At 37.1% G+C, this 20814-nt stretch overlaps 1 protein-coding gene across 4 annotated transcripts in view; it reads left to right on the top strand.

The window, feature by feature from the left end:
* LOC148674568 (kinesin-like protein KIF13B) overlaps positions 1-20814 on the top strand; it is an 86935-nt gene that overhangs the window by 11046 nt on the left and 55075 nt on the right. For all 4 annotated transcript variants that reach the window (XM_088624807.1, XM_088624808.1, XM_088624804.1 and 1 more), the window contains 4 exons: positions 1512-1605; positions 14099-14111; positions 15051-15111; positions 18685-18777. In XM_088624807.1, coding sequence (XP_088480933.1) covers positions 1512-1605; positions 14099-14111; positions 15051-15111; positions 18685-18777 — 261 coding nt within the window. The remainder of the gene's footprint in view (positions 1-1511; positions 1606-14098; positions 14112-15050; positions 15112-18684; positions 18778-20814) is intronic.

Below are 20814 nucleotides of genomic sequence, written 5' to 3'. Positions count from 1 at the left end.
GTTCAGAACACAGACTACGGTCCAGACTCATGTGTATGAATCCTTGTCATGTTGCTAGCAGCTGAGTGTCACATGGGTTCTCCAAGCGCTGGCACACAGCTGGTGTATAGTGGCTGTTAGTTGGACAGGACTGTCTTGCTTTTTAGCAGCACAATGACGTTTGTAACTTACTGTAAATGGCAAAAAATAATTTGGTGTTCAGAAATTAAAAAAAAAAGAATTTTAAAGCTAAAGAAAACGATGGACCATTCGACTTTTAAAAACTTGTTTTTTTCTGCTAGCTGGCAATGATGCCTTTAATGATATCATTTCTATATTGCCAAATGTTAAACCATACTATTGTTCCAAGGTACATGTGAGTGAAAATGCAGTACTTGTACATAGTTAAGCTTACTGACCACCTTTGTCCTGACCACTGAACCAGCACAACTGTGTTTTCTTGAAAAGTAGTGTTTTGGGGTTCTGTTAGGGTGTGCAGGTTAAGTGATGTTGGTATTGAAAGCTCACATTTTCACAGATCGCTGTACCTCTTCTGTGATAATGTAATAATAATAAAAAAAAACTATTTTATATAGCTCCTTTAAAGGTGGCTTCTCAAAGTGCTTTGCAGAATGACGACAACAATAAATAAAAATAATACACAAGATAAAACATAATTACAATATACAGAGGAGACCGTGGATGGTGGTACTAAGAAAAGTAGAAGCAGAGTGGTAAAAAATTGAGCCAGTTAAGTAAAGGCTCTTCTAAAGAGAGGTTTTGAGCCTGGATTTGAGTTTGAGTTTAGAGAAGGTGACACTCTGATATACTTGAGCAGAGAGTTCCAGAGCTTGGGGGCATAACAGGAGAAGGTCCTGTCACCCATACAATGTAGAGGAGCTTGAGGGACAGTTAGGAGACCAGAATTAGAAGAGCGAAGGTTGCGAGGTGGGGGGTAGGGCGATAATAGTTCAGACAGGTACTGAGGTGCCAAGCCATGCAGAGCCTTATAGTTGAGCATGAGGATTTTAAAGTTCACATGGAATTTGACAGGAAGCCAGTGCAAAGACTCCAGGACAGGAGTAATGTGATCACTTGCACTAGACCTGGTCAGGATTCTGGCTGACAAATTTTGGACATACTGCAGTTTGTTCAAAGTAGATTTAGATACCCCAGCGAGTAGAGCATTACAGTAGTCAACTCGAGAGAACACAAATGTGTTGATCAGGTTTTCAGCCACAGTTAGTGATAACATAGGGCCTAGTCTAGTGATATATCTGAGGTGAAAAAAAGATGTTTTGACAATATGCTGCACATGTGGGTCGAATGTTAAGCCAGAATCGAATATCACCCCAAGGAGCTGGGTTATGCGAAAAGACTAATTCCTACTGCAAGAAATTGTATAGGGCTAATAAAGTGATGTTATGTTTTTCAATTTAGACTGAAGCTAAATGTAGAATTTTACTCAAGAAACAGCTCAAGACAAAAGCGTTGTCTCAATGTAATAGTCAATGTCTTGTATTCTTCCTCAGAAAAAGACCTTAAAACAAAATGTGTGGTGGAGATGGAGGGGAACCAAACAATCCTGCATCCTGCCACTGGCAACCTTGGGAAGGGGGATATCAGGTAAGACTCTGCTTGCTCTTTTTGGGGAACAAATCTTACACAATGTCCAGGGAAATTAAAGGCAATATAGGCCTTGGTTCTGATTCTAAAGGAAGAAATGTTGCTCTTAAGATTAATTAGATAAATCCATTTTTTTCTTGAAAGTTTGCTTTTGTCAAGATTGCATTATTCAGTAGTTATTAAAATATTTATTTTGGGAAAACTGATTTTTGAATTCATTAATTGGTATTGGCAACATGGCAACTACTAAGACAGTGTACTCTTGCAGTAACATAGCCAACCAGTTTTGGAAAGTGTTCTTCAAAAGTTATGAAGCAATCTGGGATCCACTCTAGTCTAGACTAGTGCCTCCTGGTAGCTGTCTGTTTCACCTGCTGAGGAGAGAGTGAGTGTAAATGGAGTCCTCCTTATAAGCATCCTTTCTTTGCCTGCATCCTAATATGCCTTGCCATGTGTCAGAGCATAATTCTCTTCACTTGACTGCTGCTTTCTTTCAAAAAGTCACCATAGCAACAGCATAAGGTCATTTTCAGGCCAACCTTAACTATTTCCTCAGCTTGACTAAATGAGGATGTAAAAAAGTTTGCTTTACCATCTAGTACTGATCATAAACAATTTTGGTGACTTTTATTGGGGGTAAACTATTGGGTATAATACTCTGAATCTACCATCTGTCCTTTCACAATCCTGTTACACAAAGCTAGGTGGGAAAAACATCCCTACATTACATTTCAGAGTGTAAAAGTCAGTGTCTGGTTGTATAACCCTTTGAGTTGATAATTGTGTGTTAGCAGCCCACTGAGTTCTTGCCTTTTTTGGGGGTATTCTGCCTTCACTTTTGTCTTCTGCATGTAAAATGCAGTATTTAAATTGGATTTGAATTCAGTCTGTAGAGAGACTACAGCTTTCGCTGTTAGTTTTTGTTTAGAGTTTGTCGTTCTTTTAAAGCAAGCTGTCATTCTCAACAAAGCTACTACTTTGTCACGCACTACCTAAAGTCTCTTTTTAACTACCCATTTAAAAATGGAGACTTTAATTAGTGACATAAGCTAAGTGTGTATAACACCAAATCTTGGGATAAAATCTTTTAAGTGCCTTTCATCCTTCAAATATGTTACAGGTTCATAAAAGGGTGTATCTTTAGCTACCTGTATGGGCTTGTGTTAAAAGAGGCACTCATGTGATTCATTTTACAAAGGTACAATAAACCTGTTTCATTACCTGAAGGAGTGGACCAATTATATTTCTTTCCTTCTGCAGTTTACAGCACTATGACACAGTAGGGGAGTGGTTGCATGCAGGCTTCGGGTACTGTAGATGATACAAGCAACATTAATCTGATATAAAGTGACAACAAAGGCATTAGCGTGTGACCTACACTGAGCCTATAGCATCACAGTCAGTCAAGCCTTACAAGCTCTGCTAAGTTGAACAGGATGAATGTTTTGAGGGTCTGCTGTGTACAGGACTGCTAAAGCAGATATTTTAAACTAAGCGTGACACTAAGGTGTGACAGCTGCCTAGTTTCATGCTTTTCTAAAAATCAAGCAGTTTAAAAAAAAATATTATTTAGGTCTTTCGCTCAGTTTGATAATTGCTATTTTATCATTGTCGTGCACTGACCTAAAGGAGCATAGATGCATGATTTGGGTTATGCTGTCCAGCAGATCAGTTCATTATTGCTGCTGATGATTCCCAATCATGCTGAATGATGCCGTCTGAGTTACATCTGTGATCACTGGCATTTAGGGCTCAGCCTGTATTGTGAGCTGAGATAGAACAGATGTTTTAAGGCTGAAGTGTGAGGATTGACAGTCTGTGTCTCAGAAGTCAGTGTTGCAGTATTTTTATATTGTAACTGTCATTTACATAGCCTATTAGAAAGCCAAGTTAAGTTTGAACATAGAGGCATTCTTGTAACCTTGCAAGACAAAAATCTGCCCAGTGCCCATTTGTTTCACAAGACAGGGGGCTTATGTATTGAATGGCATGGGTCTATAGGTTGACAGCTACCAAAGAAAAATGAATATGCAACAGGCCAAGTAGGGGAGGAAAAAGACAGAAAAGCATGATACTTATTTTCATAACATAATTACGCCTTTCATTTTAAACCATCAGATTTCCATTTTTTGTTGAAACCGGTTTTTCATTTCTCTATGAAGACCATAAACAAAAATAAGGTCTACAAATGATACAGATCACCCTTCTTCTGAAGGTTTAATTTAAATACACAGGAATCCTTACAGAAGTAATAGTCTGAAACCATATTTGCACATGTGGAATCTGGTTGTGTACATCAAAGGTTCATATGCAATAGGTTCAAATCATATGCAATATGTGAGGAATACAGAAACACATTTGTTAAATGGTGTAATCTGATGCTTATTTAAAGCATAACTTTTATTTAATACAGATGTGCCTGTTTAGAATTTTGACTGGTATAACGATGCATTTACATTTATTTTACCTTCCACTTAAATAAAGCATGAGACAGACATTAGACTGTTTATGTATTACAATTATATAAAAGATTAATGTTGCACTTTTTGAGGTGTTTTGTTAATAACACAGTATAAAAATCAGATGCATTTCCTATAATAATACAAGGGAATCTGATATTTTAATCTCCCTACTAACGACATGGCTCTTCAGTAATGTCACATAGCATTTCTGTTCTTTAAGATGAAAGGGCTTCTCTTGCCTATTAAACATTCATGTGCATTATTTATGTTGTTCAGTCTCTACAGTGAAAATGCACTGTTGGCTTCAAAACTAGTTCTTACAAAGTGAGTGCTATATGGCCTTTCTATAGGTTAGACAGGACTGGGTGGTACAAGGTCAAACGTAGGTGCTGAATATTGCTGATCCTTGTCTGAGACCTTTTTGTAGTGCAGAAGTGACTTGGGTAATCCGAAGAAATGGTGATAGGAGGTTAAAGACGATTGTTCTTATTAGAATCCTTTATGGAGCGTGCACATCTTGAAGACTGGTGAAATTGGACAAGCGAGCTCTTCCCTTCCACTGTCCAGGGACAATTTTCAGTGGAAAAAATCCAACCTTAGGCTTGCAGGATTGTTGAGTTGCTCTCAGCTTGTAGTTCTCTTCTTAGGAATGGGTTAAAGTAGATCTGAGTTTCTAAAGGAAAAGTTTAATTTATAAAAGGTGATTTATGGTAGATAGGGGAATCATCCACTGTTATCAAATATCCCAAATGTCTGGAAGAAAACGCATTAAAGGGTGTCTGCGGTTTACCTTAACCAGTTTAGAAATACCATTCATAATTGTCAAGTTCACTTCTAGGACAGGGTAGGACATGTGCTGTGGTTTCTGACTGTCCAGTTTAATTTTAGTCAACAATGTGTGGTTGGCCCAGGTGCAGCAAGAAGCAGTCCGGGCTTGTATTGCTGTCAAACAGGAATGCTGTGCAGATCGAGTACTGCCGAGAGGGAGGAGTAAGAATTCAAATTCAAACCGGAACACAGAGCTTTGCAGTTGTGTGTGCTAACATTTCTGTTATCCCAGACATTAATGGATGATAAAGACATATTGTTAAGTGACATTAGAAAGAGCTAACTTTGTTTTTTTTAAGTAGTGCAACATATGCACATTAAATTCTGTTGGTGTTTTAGCATTAAAATGATCACATCAGGAAGTGACATTAATTACAATCATAAGTTTGCTCTTTGAAACACACATTACAGTGTTGTGTGACAAATGCATTACCTGCCCATTTTTTACAAACTGTTCTCAATTTGCAGATATGTGGTCTACACCTAAAACATTAACAATATTTAAAGTTTAATAGAATTGATTTTGATAGAATGTGATCTAAATGCATGCTGCTTCTGTATGGATGTACACTGATGTTTAACACCTCAAAACTGGAATTTCTTTTTCAAAGTGTTCTGTTAATCCTATTTGCTTGTGAAAGCATGTGGAAGTATTAAACACTCTAATAATAACAGCTAATAATGTACATATAAATTGTTTGCTCATAGGTGGATAGCATATCAGTCTATAATGTATATCATATCTAATTATTATATAATTAAAGAACGGGTAAATGGAGAAATCCTTATTTGTTTAAGATTTTTTAAAATGAAACTGCAGTATCTTGCACCCCGGCAGATTTTAAAGTTGTATACTCAATAGCTGTTAAAATATTTTTCTAAATATTACTGACAAAAAAGCACTCTTATACCATAGTACAGGTACCATCAAAACTTTTCGTTTTCAGTCTTTATAGATTTAAGAAAAAGAAAAGGATTAAAAAACAGGAGCCGAATGTATTATGAGTGCTCGGATATCTTCTGAAGTTATTTTAGCCTCAGCCTTTAGTGCAAAATGCAGCCTAATGCCCTTTCTTTGTATTAAAAGCCAACAACATTTGGAAGACCTGTGCCAGGGTTATTGTGGTGATTTTGGTTTGAGTTTAAGTCTAATTCTTTAACCACAAAGCTATATTTAAAAAGATTATAGCCAAACCTTACACACGTGAGAAGACTTCATGCATAGCTGTTTGTGGCTCAAGCAGGAGGCCCAAGCATTCTCTGCTGTGTGAGGTGGCCTGATCTCTTCTGAATTTGAATTTTATTTTCAGTGGGGAAGTCTCTATGCACAGTAGATGTTGGCCCAGGGCGCACTTGTTTCCTCACTGACTGGAAACAGGATGCCTTGTACTTTGCTGAGAGGTAGCAAGTAGCTTTGCACACACCATTTCAGGATGCAAACCACATTGCAGCCTAAATGTATAAAGATTGCTATGATAGCTACTTAATGTGTAGTCCTTCTAGTCCACATTGTATAAGGTCTTTAATACCATTAGCCCTGTAATTTTAATTTAAAGGCTCCCAATTATAAATAAAAAGGTTAATCAGGTGGTTGTAGAAAAATTCTCCAGTAGAGTAGGTTGAGAAAGGCATAGGCAATATGTGTGCAAACTGGATTTTTACCTGTATTACTTAGAAGATTATTTAGGTCAGAACACATTAAGCATACGTTTCTGCATGTGAGTTTTTAATCAATTATAGGAAATTTGAAGAGTTCTTATATATATATTAATATATCTAAGTCATACAGCTCCAGAAGCCAGTGTACAGATGATTGCAAAACCTTTCAACCTCAAAAGACAATTTTTCTTGTCTTTGTATAGAATGAGATTAACGAGATATTCTCTCTAATCGTTGCAGTATTAAATTCATTAATATTCATTAATAAACAATGAGATGTGCCGCAACATTGCGTCTGTTTTGCAAAATGTGATGCTTTAGTTATGTACCTCTCAGGAGATGTTTAATAGTTGCAGTTATTTCCTTTTAACGCCACCCCACCCTTTAGAGACCAGCTGTATTTTCTATTGTTACTTGTACTGTACATACCATTGAAATATTACATACCCCCAAGGGGTTATTGGCATTGCAAGTAAGATTAATTTTGAATGAGACATGTAATAGAAGCAATTATGGCTTTGCTGCTTCATGCTATTAATATTTAAACAGTGAGGGATTACATTCACCTATGCAACAGGCTGATCAAATAAGTAAAAAGACAAGCTTTGTCCATATTTAAACTGCGATCCTGTCCTCCATGTCATATTAATTATAAATATAGTACATGCAGAACTTATATTTTCGTAAATGTTTTTTTTCTTTATTTATGCAACTAAATTGAGATTGAAATGTAAATGAAAATAGTTGGGGAGAAAAAAACATTATTGTACATTATTGAATAGAAATACTTAGAAAAAGACAATGGTTTTAACTGACGCAAAGTGTGTTTTAAAACTGAAAGCCTGTTTCTGTTTTATACTGTACCTTTTTGCAAACTCTTTATTCAGGATGGGGTTGAAAACTCTTTATTCTGGGACTGGCAACCCTTTGTTTTGTGTTGTTTTGTGTTAATGAGGGTTGTGCTGTGAACTGTTAGGGAAGCCTGTGTGTCTAGGGAGTCTGCAGCGATGGGCTACCTGGGGCTTCCATTGCTGACAGAGACAATAGGGAGGATCTTTCCCACATGACATCATGGCTTTCCCCAAGCCCAGGACCGATTAATTCTGGTGCATGAATGGGACTGCTTGCTTTCTTTTATTTTTTTGTTCTATAAAATTATGGCTTGTTTGACCCCGTTTTCTCCCTCTTTTGCTTGTTGGGGGGGGGACTCTTTCTAAGCTCTCACTGTTATACAGTAAGAGCACCGTTCTTGGGGGTGGGCACTGAAAGAGTCGCAGCCTGTGTCTGGTGATTTGTGTCTGGATTCTAGTAAAACTTACTTGACTGTGCTTTAAATTACCCCAGCATTGTTTTGGGTTTGTTTAGGCACTCTAGTCTAAGAAATACATTACAATACTTTTTTACGTTTCTGACTTTTGGGATACATTAGCTTGATATATTGAATCACCAGGTTATCATCAGCCTGATGACAGTGGTTTCTTCTACAATACTCTTCATTTGTTAGTTAACATAAAATACCAACTATTTTCCATCGCTAAACAAAAAAGCAATTCAGATTCAGTGTGATAACTCATTTCTTAGAAGATAATATATAGACATTTACCACATTAACTTGTTTTTTTCCCCACTAAATCCTTAATGTGTTTCTTCCCTGACAGAACAGTGGAATAATTGATTTTCGGTACATTGAACAAAAAGTTACTGTGTTCCTTTCATGTTAGTTTAAAAAAAATATTACTGTTTTGGAAGTTTTGATTAATTAAATCTTTCCATTTGAATCTTGTCTTCCAGAATGGCAATTCACATTGTTGGGAGATGAAATAGGTCGATTTAAGTTCTTATTTCCTTAAAAGCTAATACTGTTTTTTAATACTTTTTACACCCCTTTCCCCCAATTTAAAATCTTTTGTGTCCATACCTGTGAATTAAAATTTAAATATTAAATTAAAGGAAGCTAAAATTGCATACTACACCTGTAAGCCCTGATTAAAAGTATTGTGTTCAATTTTGTTCACCACATTAAAGATTTTGTTGTTTAGAATGAGTGCAAAGAAGAGTGACCAGAACATCCCGATGTTTAAAGGAATATCCTACACTGATAGGCGAATCTTTTTAGAGTTTAACTGAGGGGACTTGAATGCAGGATTCAGAAAGGTATTGACAGATTCACCCAGTGATCTTCAGAAACAGTGAAACACAAACCAAAGTACACTAATGGAAACTAAAGGGAAGTGCATTTAAGGAGGCACTTACACTTTACACAAAAGGTTGTGGGAGTTTTGAAAAAGATACCAGCCGGCCAGTCAGTGCTTGGATTTCTTTCAAGAAACGGGTGGATGAGATCCTTGCATGAATTAGCTACTAGCAGCTGAACAAGTTAGATGGGACCAAAGCTTCCTTTTTTCTTGTTTGTAGCCTTACTGATGCTAGATTTAACACTACAGATGCCCCCATGTCTGTAGCAGAGTTTGCAGAAAACTAGCTCTTGCTGTCACAGTGAGAGGCTTACAGGTGTCTAGCACACTCTTTAGGTCATTAAGATAAGATCACTTTATTAGCCATATACAATTTCTTGCATTAGGAATTTGTCTCTTCACATACCCCAGCTTGCTCTCCATGAGACACACAGGCATACAGATGGGGAGAGAGAAGCTTGGGGTCAGAGTGTGGGGACAGCCATTTATATGGCACCCCTGTAGCAGCTGGGGTTAAGGGCCTCGCTCGGGCCCAACAGAGTAGGATTCCTTTGCCGGCCGCGGGATTTGAACCGGCAAATTTCCAGCCACAGTACCATCGCTCTGCCCGGAGCGGTGGCATTATTGCATGTAAGGTTGAGGGTCCTCTGGCAAATTCTAGTATATTGAGTAGTGCAGAATCCAGGTGAATGTTGGCTGATGATGTTGCCTAGCCTCATACCTGTGTTGTCCGGACTATAAGACTTAACCTGCACTCTGTGCAAATGCATTTATTGTTTGAGCCCTGATCACCTAATACTAATCTGATGTTGCAGTTTTTCTGGTTACTAAATCTGTATTGGTTTTAATCTCGTGGGTAACTTATTTTGATTTACTTGACCCACATAAGAAAGCTGTGAGTGTGTTAGTTATGGTACGCCAGTTGCCCAGAACTATCCTCGGTTCCTTGGGACTATATTTTCTTATTTTACCCCTGATGGGATCATAAAAGATGTCTTGTCCCATGTTGATATAGTTTTACTTTCGAGCCCTAAGCATAACCTCTGGATGATAATTTCTCTGAACCATCACCAGAACTGTTAGTTAAAAAATCCAAACCAGGGGGCTAATGTAGCTGTAAGGGATTAACCGTTGCCGGGTCCAGTCACGCTTTGATCAGCTGGTGCTGACATGCTCAGCCAGAGGAGCAGTTACTTACCACGGAAGGAAGTCGAAATTGCTGTGCTCTTATGTGCACAGCACTCTGCATTGCCCACAGTTATCTAGCAAACCATTTGTGAGAATAATAGCTTTATCTCTGCAACCCATGTGTCATCTTTGATAAACAGTTGCTATTTCTGTAAATGTATTGTCTGATCCTCACTCATTCTGAACTGTAATACTGTTGACGGCAATATGTTATCTGTTTTGCTCTTTACTGTGATTAGTCTACATTTTCACAGAAAATCCAATTTAAATGTAACATTTTATCTCCTTCACATCTGATTAATGTGTTAAACAGGAGCAATTAGAAATTATACAAGGCTTTGTAAGCAATTAAAGAAGAGTGTATTTGAAGCCTGTAGGGCATTATTTTTAGTATGATCTATTAATTGGCAGAATTAAAGTTAGTATTTTTTGTACCTTTTTTCCAAAAGTTTTTGTGCAATAATTTTTTTTTAATGATGTGTGTTTATAATTGAGGCATGTGATTTCTGATGTGTTTGCTGGTTTTTAATAGAACAGTTAAGCCATTTCTTTTTAGCTTGAAGTGTTAAGTGCTTTGCTCTGCACAGTTTGACCCAGTTTTAAGACCATTTGTTTTGCTATTCGTACATAGAGGATGCACAGTTGCATCTAGTTTATGAAGGTTTGCTCCTGCAGACATCTTCATCATCTGTGAAAATAAAGTAAGATGAAGATAATACAGTAAGGTGACACCAATGAATGTGACGTTTATTCCATTACCAAAGTTTCATTATGGTTAAATTAAACAACTGTAGTTCTTTTCAAATGTAATGTTTAACAAGAAAACTTGACATTTTAAGTGTTCAAACAAATAAAGTAGAAGGGAAACAACAATCAAGTAAATGAATCTTTCAAAATAAGTCCACTTATAGTGTAATGTCCTTGGGGACTCCTCAGTGTTCTCTAGATTAATGAGAGTGATACTTTACTAATCAAGAAAAATAAATATATGACTGAAAGATTTGAAAATGAACCTTCAGTGGTGAATATCAGATATATAGTTGCACAACAGAACTTTAACATGCTGCTTTGGCTCACAAAAACAAAATATATTGTATAGCCTGTGCTAATAGTTAAATTATCCATCTCATATAATTTATATCTCTATTGGACTACCATATGTAAGCTGAAATCAACATTTGTCTTTGTATGCCACTTAATTCAATTATATTAAAGGTAATGATATACCTGTTCCTGTTCGGAGTTTTTTATAGGAAAATGTATTCCATATTTTTTTAGTACTTCTAAAAAATAATGCAAAACAACTGATGTTTATCTTGGATAAATTACTCAGCCATCATATTTCTGCCTTTTGTCTTATTTATATACACATTTGTTATTGATATAACCTTTTTGGTAAGCATTATTAAAAAGCACTTAAAACAGGGTGTACAAACAGTGTTTGGAGGCTGGAAGTAAAGAAGGCTGCATGAATTCATGCATTGACCCACACTTGAAGCTATTGTAGTCCTACTATATAAAAAACATGGATGAGAAATGGCATTGCTCACTGAAGTGAGATACAGCTAATGTTTTCCATGTTCTGTTTAGATCTAATCTACCAGTCATAAGACGGCCAACTGATATAAATAGTTGTGCTTTCCTTGGGAGTTCTTCTGCAAGGCTATTCAAATCTCATTGAAAAGGCAAAGCTGTGTGCTGTTGATCAAAGCATTTTATACAGGTACAGTAGTACATTACATTAAGAGTCGTGTGTCGAAATAGGGGAGCCTTTTTTGTTTTCATCACAGAATAATTATTGGAGCATATTTCAGACTTTTATCTGCTGATCTTCTGTAAAAAAAAAAAATCCAGTAGAGATTAGAGTTAAATATGTATCCAATTCTTCACCATGTTGGCAAGCACACAACAGTACAGCCAACTGCTGGGAATAAAGCATGCAGAGGCTTTGTCAGTACAGGATAAATAAATTATTTTATCTGTTTGAGAGAGTTTTACCATAGACAAAAAAAGTGCCGTTTTAACTAACATAATGCTAAACATGTTTGATAATGCTCTTTGAGTTTGGGACTCCTGCGGTTGCAATGAACAGATATCTGATATAGTGTTTACATTAATGTATCCATTAAGGTAAACAATTGCTTGTATGGTGTAAAAGTTCACTCATTCATCCATCTGTTTTCTAGTTGATTTCTCCAGTATTGAGTCGTGGTTGGGCTGGAGCGTATCCCAGCAGGGAGAACCCGTAAGAAACCCATGCAAACATGAGGAGAACATAAAAACCATGCACCTGGTACCCCAAGAATTTAACCCTGGGCCCCAGGGCTGTGAGGCAGCAAAGCTAAATACTGCCCCACCTTGCTGCCCTTAAAATGGTTCAACAGCAGAATATTGTAAAAATTGTCCCTTTCACTTCTGAATGAAACAATGATTTTTGGGTAGTTTTTCATTTGCAGGTGATTGATACTTCTGATACAATGCCAGAGTGCCATAGACTAGAGAAAATGGCATAATCTGGTTTGTGCTTCACACTGATTTGCTGTGCTACGGCTGAGAAAGACATTTGTACATTTCTGTTAGTTTACAACCACTTTTCAGCATGGGAAAAGTATACTTCCATATAAAATGGCAATCCTATTGTGGTAGCTGTGATGCTCCTAATTACATTTAATACTTCACATCTGTAACATTAAGTATAATTAATAATCATATAGTCAAAGAAAATCAGACAACTAGAATAGGTCTCCTTTGTAACTGGTGTAGATGTAAATCAGTTTTTTTAGATGTTAGAGAAATGCTGTCCTAAACTTGGTTAGTCAGTTTGTTTTCTATAAAATGCCCAATTTCTTTAAAGGAGTGCCTTCTACTCTGTCCTTAAAATGTTTTTTTTTTTGCTAATTACCCTCTCCTACACAAGTTTGTGTCCTCTGTTGAGTTTGAAATTCCTAAAAGCTATTAATAAAGCACTGTCTCATTCAGCAGCATAGTTCCCAATGATTTTGATGTTGGAAGTCTGCAGTTTTAAATCATTTCTGAAATGAACTACTGTAGAGCTTTGGCAACAACTCTTCACTCTTTTCTTTGTAGTCTCTGATACTTGAGGTGAATTTCAATATGATGGAGATGGGGGGTGGATAAATAACTCTTAGCTATTTCTGGAATGTTTGAGCTGAGGAACTGTAGTTCTTCATATGATACCGACAAAGCTTTTTTTCTGCAAACAAAGCCTTGGGTTTTTAGTACATAAAGATGGAGTAAAATATTTATTTTTTAATTGCTATGTGAGGGTGTTTACGTGGTGCATTGTGATAAGGTTTGTGGAGGAAAACAACTTAAGTCATTTTATTTAAAAAGTAAATATAGATTTTATCTGTTATATATACAGTATATGTATTCTAGTTTTAATTCCTTAATACATCCCTTATATGAAGTCGGACTCACCTTAGTCTACAGTGTAAAGTGCTGGTTCACAAGCAGAATGTAGGGGCATAATTGGTTTAGTGAATCTTTAGTTTTGCAGTTTATTAAATTGGCCTGTTCTGTTATAATTGTGTAGATTCACATCTCCTTGTGTATATGATGTGATTGGCTTGCACCCAAGTCTATTATATAGGACTAAGTGGTTATTGAAAGTGGTTGATATAAAAGCAATTTACATAATGACCTCCTGAAACCATTATAGAGTTTTTTTTTAAAGTGTAATCACACATTAAATCTTATAGGCGCAATTTAGTTTTGATGAATTTTATAATAGAAAAATGCTTGCTGCTTCTATCTTGATCCACTGTACAAACACAGAGTATGTGTTTATTCAATATGTGTTAATTCAATAACTTGCCTATTGAGCTAAGCAGACCACTTTGCAAGGAGAAGTATATCGGTGCATTTACTTTTTCCAAAGAGGCATAACATTTAACTTTTAACTGTCTTTGCGTTGGTAGAAATTAGCCAGTTTTAAAATATCAAATTCAGCTGCTTTCAAATAATGATTTCGTTTTATCCCACAGTTTTCCTGCTGGAAAGCAGTCTTGGGATTTTATGTCTTAACATATGAAAAATAGAATTTTTTTTTTCCAAATGTAAAATACACTAAATTTCCCTTTTCTTCTTTCCTTTAATCCCCATGGGCCAACTATTCTTCGCTGTTCCCTTGGATGACAGGTGCCAGCAAAAGGTAAGCAGCTTAAGCTGGTATTCTCTGGAGGGTTCCCTCTGTTTGTGTGGTGTGTCAGTGAGGAAGTTGTCTTCTGCTCTCTTTTCCTTCTGGTCTGTCTGCTGACTGAGCTGGTTCTGTGTGGCGAGGTGTGCCACAGTGCATAGGAGGAAGCAGGAAAAGGAGCTGTGTGTAGGATATGGCCGTTTCTCTGAAGGGAAGGCTGACTGAAGATAGAAGCTAACAAGCATGCAAAATATTCTTTAAATCCTAAACATTTTTCTCTGTTTCCTGAGGAAGCTGAGTCACTGGCCTCCTTACAATGCAGTGAATGGGCTGAGACCATTGTTTAACCTATGCCTAAGGCTGGTATTAAATCTGAGCTCTTAGTACAAGTGAAAGTCAACTAATTTTTCCTGTTATATTTCAACTACATGCAGCAAATCCCCAAACACACTGGAGTCCTGTGGTTTTCCCCATGTATTCTACGCCTGTGGCATAAATTGTAGCTGAGTGGTTGTCTGTCAGAAATGTTCTTACCAAATACAGCTTTGATTGCTTTGTTCTGTGTTTTTTTTAACCACAAGCAGTATATCTCAATATCATGAATGCATGCGCTAATATGTTAGGGTTCTATGGTGCCTAGTCTTGGAGAGATGTCTAAAAGACCACAAGTTGTGTTTATGATACACTGTGTGTTGGTTTTATCAACTTTAGCTTTACTGATTTAGGAAATGAAGCAAGACTATCATGATCACTAGGAACTTCAGAAGCATTCTGTGATGGTCGCCATCTCTCTCAGAACTGTACTGTTTTTCTTTTAAATGGAAATTGTCCTGTGTTTGTATCTTAGCCCCCATAAGCTCACATGAAAACATTACCCATCTCTTGTCTTGTTTGTAGGGACCACTTTTTGCAGTTCATTTCATCAATAAATCCTGTCCTAATTCTTTTTTATAGGTCTTTGCCTATGATTACTGCTTCTGGTCAATGGATGAGTCAGAAAAAGATAAGTTTGCTGGTGAGTTAGTTTGACACTTTTGTTTTGATATTCCTGGGTTTATATGCACTTGGAAGTCTCCAAGGACTAAGGACTTCATAACGCAGCACACACACCCATCATATCAATTTCTCTCATAAGCATGGTGTCTAGATGGTGCTGAAAGTGCTGAAAAATAGCATGTAAGTGGGTGTTGGCACTGGCCTTGGGTTTCATTTGCCCTTTCTATAAATCATCATACTCTCTGGCATAACGGCTGTAACAGAGAACAAATGATGGTCCCAAAAAGGACCAAAAGTTGCTTGTTAATATGTCATGTCATTTACTAAACCGCTTCATACCATGCGGTACCACGGGAAGCTGGAGCCTACCCGGCAAGCAACGAGCGCAAGGCAGGGTACACTCTGGACAGGGCCCCAGTCCGTCGCACGGCAAGTGCAAGACAATCATACATGGGGACAATTTGGAGGCCATGGTAAAGAGCGAGGGGAGAAATTTGGCCTGGATACTGGGATAACTCCCTACTCTTATCAAGAAATGCCTGGGGATCTTTAATGAGCACTGAGAGTCAGGACCTCAGTTGAACATCTCCTCCGAAAGACGGCACCCACTACAGTGTAGTGTCCCCGCCACTACACCGGATTAGGACCCACACAGACAGCTGGTCCCACTAACACCACTTCCAGCAGCAACCATAGCTTCCCAGGAGGTTTCCCATCCAGGTACTGTCCAGGCTCAACCCTGCCTAGCTTCAGTGGGTAGCCAGTTGAGAGCTTCAGGGTGAAATGGCTGCTGGCATGCTTGTTAATATATATATATATTTTAAATGGTATAACTCTGGAGGTTAGGGGTAACATAGTCATTAAATGTACTTAAGCATATTAATCTCTTGGGTGACGTGGTGACGCACCTTAGGAAACGGGGGCCCTGGGTTCCATGCCATACTTGGGATGCTACCTGCATGGAGTTCGTGTGTTCTTCCTGTGTTAGTGTGGATTTTTCCAGGTGCTCTGATTTCCCCCCACAGTCCAAACACATCCTGGTAGGTTAATTGGCTTCTTAAAAAAATGTCCCTAGGTGTGAGTATCTGTGTTTCTGCCCTGTGATGGATGGGTGTACCCTGCATTGCTTCCATTGCTCCAGGGTAGACTCTGGCTCCCAGCGACACTGAATTGGAGGAAGTGGGATGGAGGATGGATGGATATTATCTGCTTGCTTAAATGAGGAACATGTTTGTGGTGGAATTGTAAATGAACAGTTGCTACATTACCACCATAGGTAATGTAGTCTTCTCTTCATGAACAGATTTTTTTTACATTGGATGACCAGTGAAATTATTAATAGTTTTATTTTTTGCATTAGTGCATGATGCTAAGTATTTACATGCATTTTACAATTTTGTAACCTTAACCCTATAGTTACAGTAGAATTACTGTAACATAAGTAGTACAGTATGTTCATCATTTTATTTTAAAGGCTTAAATCACTGTAAAAGTGACAATAAAGAAAAGGTTGGTTAAATGACCATGTTTTAAGGTCAAGGGAAAGCTAAAAAGATTTTTTATTCTATCATTTCTTGAACTTACTGAGTTATTGTGAAGAATACTTTTCTTTATTCATTTTAAGCAGCAGTGTCCTTTTTATAGTTTGATGAGGGAAATTGGAAAAATAATTATTTTCATGTCTTGAAGTCCTTCAACTCACTAAAATAAAAAGTCATTAATAATAAATATACCTGCAAGAAATAATCATCATGCTCAAGGCTGATGTCTTTAGGAGATCAGATATTTTTTCTTTGGATAGAGCATGTTGTCTTCTAATATAGATTCCAAGTGCCATTCCAGGTTTGCATTTGACCTTTATGGGAGGTCGAATGTCGCATTCAAAGTCATTGATGGCAAACATGAATACCTGTTTATTTTCTGTGGTAAAAATTATCCTGTGTGTGTCCTCTTAGAAGTTCTACGGTAGTGTTGCGTTTTACCTTTAGGAGAGGTTAAAGATCACTTGCAAGGACATTTTTCAGCATATGTTGTTTCCTGTATATCTGCATTAGTAATCAGGACCCTAATTGCACGGTAAGGCATTGTAAGAGATAATTGCATTTGACCTTAAGGCTAGACCAGATATAATGAGCAATGTAATCTCTGGATAGAGTACTTACTGTTTCAGCTTCTATACATGTGCCAGAGTAACCATAATCCTATATGCACTTTTCAGGACACTATGTTAAGGAGATCTTTAACTTGGGCCTTTAGGAAAGGTCAGATTCTCAAAGGCTAGCATTTTTATGACAGTAATGGATATTGACAATAGGGCATACTTATGTTTTCACAAGATTGCTAAGTAAATTCAAAATGATTTTAGATTTAATTCAGAACTGGGCACACACCTTTCATGTGCAAGTAACCGAAATATTTAATACAAAATGCTCATTATGAAGAAGTAATGTTGAGTTACAGTCCATTAAAAACAAATTGATGCTCTGGAATCAGTTCACAATGTGCAAGCAGATGCATTCCAGCATTTAAAGGAATGCCCTGCAGTGATATGCTGAAAGAACTGAACATTTTTATTCCTGAGTAAAGGAGACTACAAAAGGACTTAATTCACATACTCCAGAGTCTCGAAGGCATTGACACAAACCTGGGGACAGAAGTAGAAGCTGTGTGGAGGTGCATTATGAACTGAGAAAAGGAGACGCTGTTTTTTAAGAAGGGTTGAATGAGTCTCTAACAAGCTTTGCAGCCATGCTGTTGAAACTAATGACATTGGCTTTTTTCAAGGTATGGTTTAGCGGAGTTCTACTCGGATCAATTAGCTTTTACCTTCCAAAAACGCAAGCTGGGGTAAATGACCCCCTCACATTTGTAACCTTTCATGTACTCATAAATTCTCATGATAGAGTACACAGGGTTTCCTGCATGTCTACCATGTTGACTGTCCATTCAGTAAGGAGGTACAAGAAGATTTTACAGATGAACTTTAGGGAATGGTTGCAGGTCATGGGCAAGGTCATTTTTTAACCAGAGTATATAAGGGTTTCATGGTAACCATAACCCTGTCTGCAATCACTATGATACTGTTTTTTGAACAGCAGGAGTTTGATTCTGGCTTCATATTGATAATGGAAAATAAAATGGTGGTTAGACAGGTCAAAATGAGGTTAAACTCAATGATCACTATATCCATTGTTACTTGAATGGTACTACATTTTTCAAAACGGTTAATAACCCATTGCATGTGCAAATATTAACAACTTTTCACGTGAACTGTAAGGGCTTTCTGTTCAAGAAAATCAAAAGTTCACATGTAGGTTTAGAAAGGGAATACAATGACATTTCATTGACCTCTATTTTTGTCACATTCAATGCCTTTCTTTGTCTGTGTAGTTGCATAGTAGCTTTAAAAGCAGTTTCAAAGTTAGCAATAAAAAAGTGCCAGTAACAACTGGAGACTTTCAGTGCTTATGTCTATGTGACTGAGTTTGAGTTCCTCTCTCTTAATACTTGTATGTTAAAAACACAGTTTGGGACATCTCTGTGAATTGATTTATCAGGTGTATTCATCTTTATTCTTGTCATTTCCTTTCAGGCCAAGATGTGGTTTTCCAGTGCCTTGGGGAAAGCCTACTACAGAATGCCTTCCAGGGCTACAATGCCTGTATTTTTGCCTATGGACAGACAGGTATGGAAAATTAGGTCATCTGAGTGTAATGAGTCTTTTTAAAGGTTAATGTTTGTTTTGTCCAATATTTACAAGCATGTGAGATAGATGAGAAGGAATTATGGGAATTAATATTAATTAGCTTTTGCCCTTTTCACACTGAGATGAAGACTGCTATATGGTTGTAGCATGCCTGGCAGAATGAAGTAACTTGAGTGGTACAGTATGTAATAAAAACATTCTATAGGAGGCGTAAAGTCACTGGATGTGTGCTTGATGGAGACAAAAAAAAATAGGACCTACAGATGCAGCCATTCAAAATGCGCGGGCGATACCGCATTATTTTCCGGTACGCTGTACGCAGTCTACCGCGAGTTACCGGTAAATACCGCTAGTTACCGTAAATTCTCCTATAATACGACAAGCAAAATAATAGTATCCGGAATTTCCGCAAGGTGGAGCTAATAAAGCTCAACCTCTCATGTTTGAGCTGTGGCCATCAGTCTTTAATGAAGATATTACTAATGGTATTAATAATGAATGACCTTGGACAAGCTGTAAGTGTAAACTCAAAGTATTGCCCTGGTCAACATTCTTTTTTTTCATTGACCGTCTTTGTAAAAGTAACACCACAGCATTTCGCAATCACGCATTTGTTTCCAATCATGCAAAGTACAGTGATTCACCATGCCTTTCACATGCTCATAAAAGAGATTGATTTAGGAACATAAACATATAACCGTATGCAAACTGTACTGTATACAGTATGTATATGTATATTTAATGTCTTAACTGTGCCCGTTTAAGTATTGAATATTCATATCCAATTTTACCACTGAAGGGAAATCTTAGTAGCTGAGCATAAAAAGAATAGGAGCATACTGCAACGCGTGTGAAGGCCATAAACTATATTAATTTTGGAACATAAACATACAGTATATAGCTGGTCTTGGTACTTTAAAGAAAACATACACACCAGTATTCCATTTCTCCCTAAACATTTTAAGCATCGAAGTCTTAAACTAACGCGATACCGGAGTCAACAAGCATACTTTTAGATTTGATTAAAAGGGAATATAATATGGAATCGCGTATCTCAAGAAATTAATAACGATATAATTATATTCATGTTGCAAAGGAACTGCAACGGACATAAAAACTCCCTTGCTTTTAACAGAGCGTTCCATAATTTCTAACTACGAAAATGCCAGGTGAAAGGATTTGTAAACATATTTTGTTAAAGCAAGTCAGTTTTTTCCGCAACACATAAAATACATTTTTCCAAGAAAGTTTAGCCTTTGTCACTAATGAAACCACTAAATAAAGACATAAATATAGAAATCTTAAGATTTGTTTTATTTAATGTTGGTAGCAGGATGAACTGTCAGGTTGAGCTGAGTGTATATTTTGTCGCAGAGTTGCTGCAAGATGTTAACAGTGAAAAAGGTATTTAGAAATGAGTTATTTCAAGATGAAAATTTTCAGAATAATTGCAAATCTAGCAGGATAGAGAAAGCACAGAAAACTGGCAGTTAGGTTGATCAGATTAGTATGAAAAGTCATTTAGCAAAGGGAATGAGAAGAGTGACAAACTAGTATACTTTAGATCTTTTTTTCTGAACCAGGGAAAATCTAATCATGTTTCCCCATAACAATAATAAAAAACTTTATTTGATATATCACCATTAAAAGTGGCATCTCAAAGCAATACAGTAGATGTAAAAACAGATAAAAGGACCACAGATTACAAAGTAAATGCATATAAGAAAGACAAGCAGTTAGAGGTGCTACCAAAATTAGAAAATGAAGCAGATACAGAAAAGGTTCTGAGGTTAGATTTAAACTGGCCCTGGTGTGTGTGTGTTTGTGTCTGTCTGTCCTGTGATGGACTGGCGCTATGTCCAGGGTGTATTCTGCCTTGTGTCCGTCGCTTACTGGGATAGGCTCCAAATCCTCTGTACTGGATAAAGAGATTAGAAATGGAAGTAAAGGCACTGTGTGGATGGAACTATACACAGTGTTAGAAACCCACTATGAAATGGCAGCATCTCACTGAGA

This window comes from Lepisosteus platostomus, chromosome 3 (assembly GCF_059453375.1).
Source record: "Lepisosteus platostomus isolate fLepPlt1 chromosome 3, fLepPlt1.hap1, whole genome shotgun sequence".
Taxonomy (NCBI): Eukaryota; Metazoa; Chordata; class Actinopteri; order Semionotiformes; family Lepisosteidae; genus Lepisosteus; species Lepisosteus platostomus.
The sequence above is the reverse complement of the archived record's forward strand: the minus strand, read 5'-3'. Positions and strand labels throughout refer to the sequence as shown.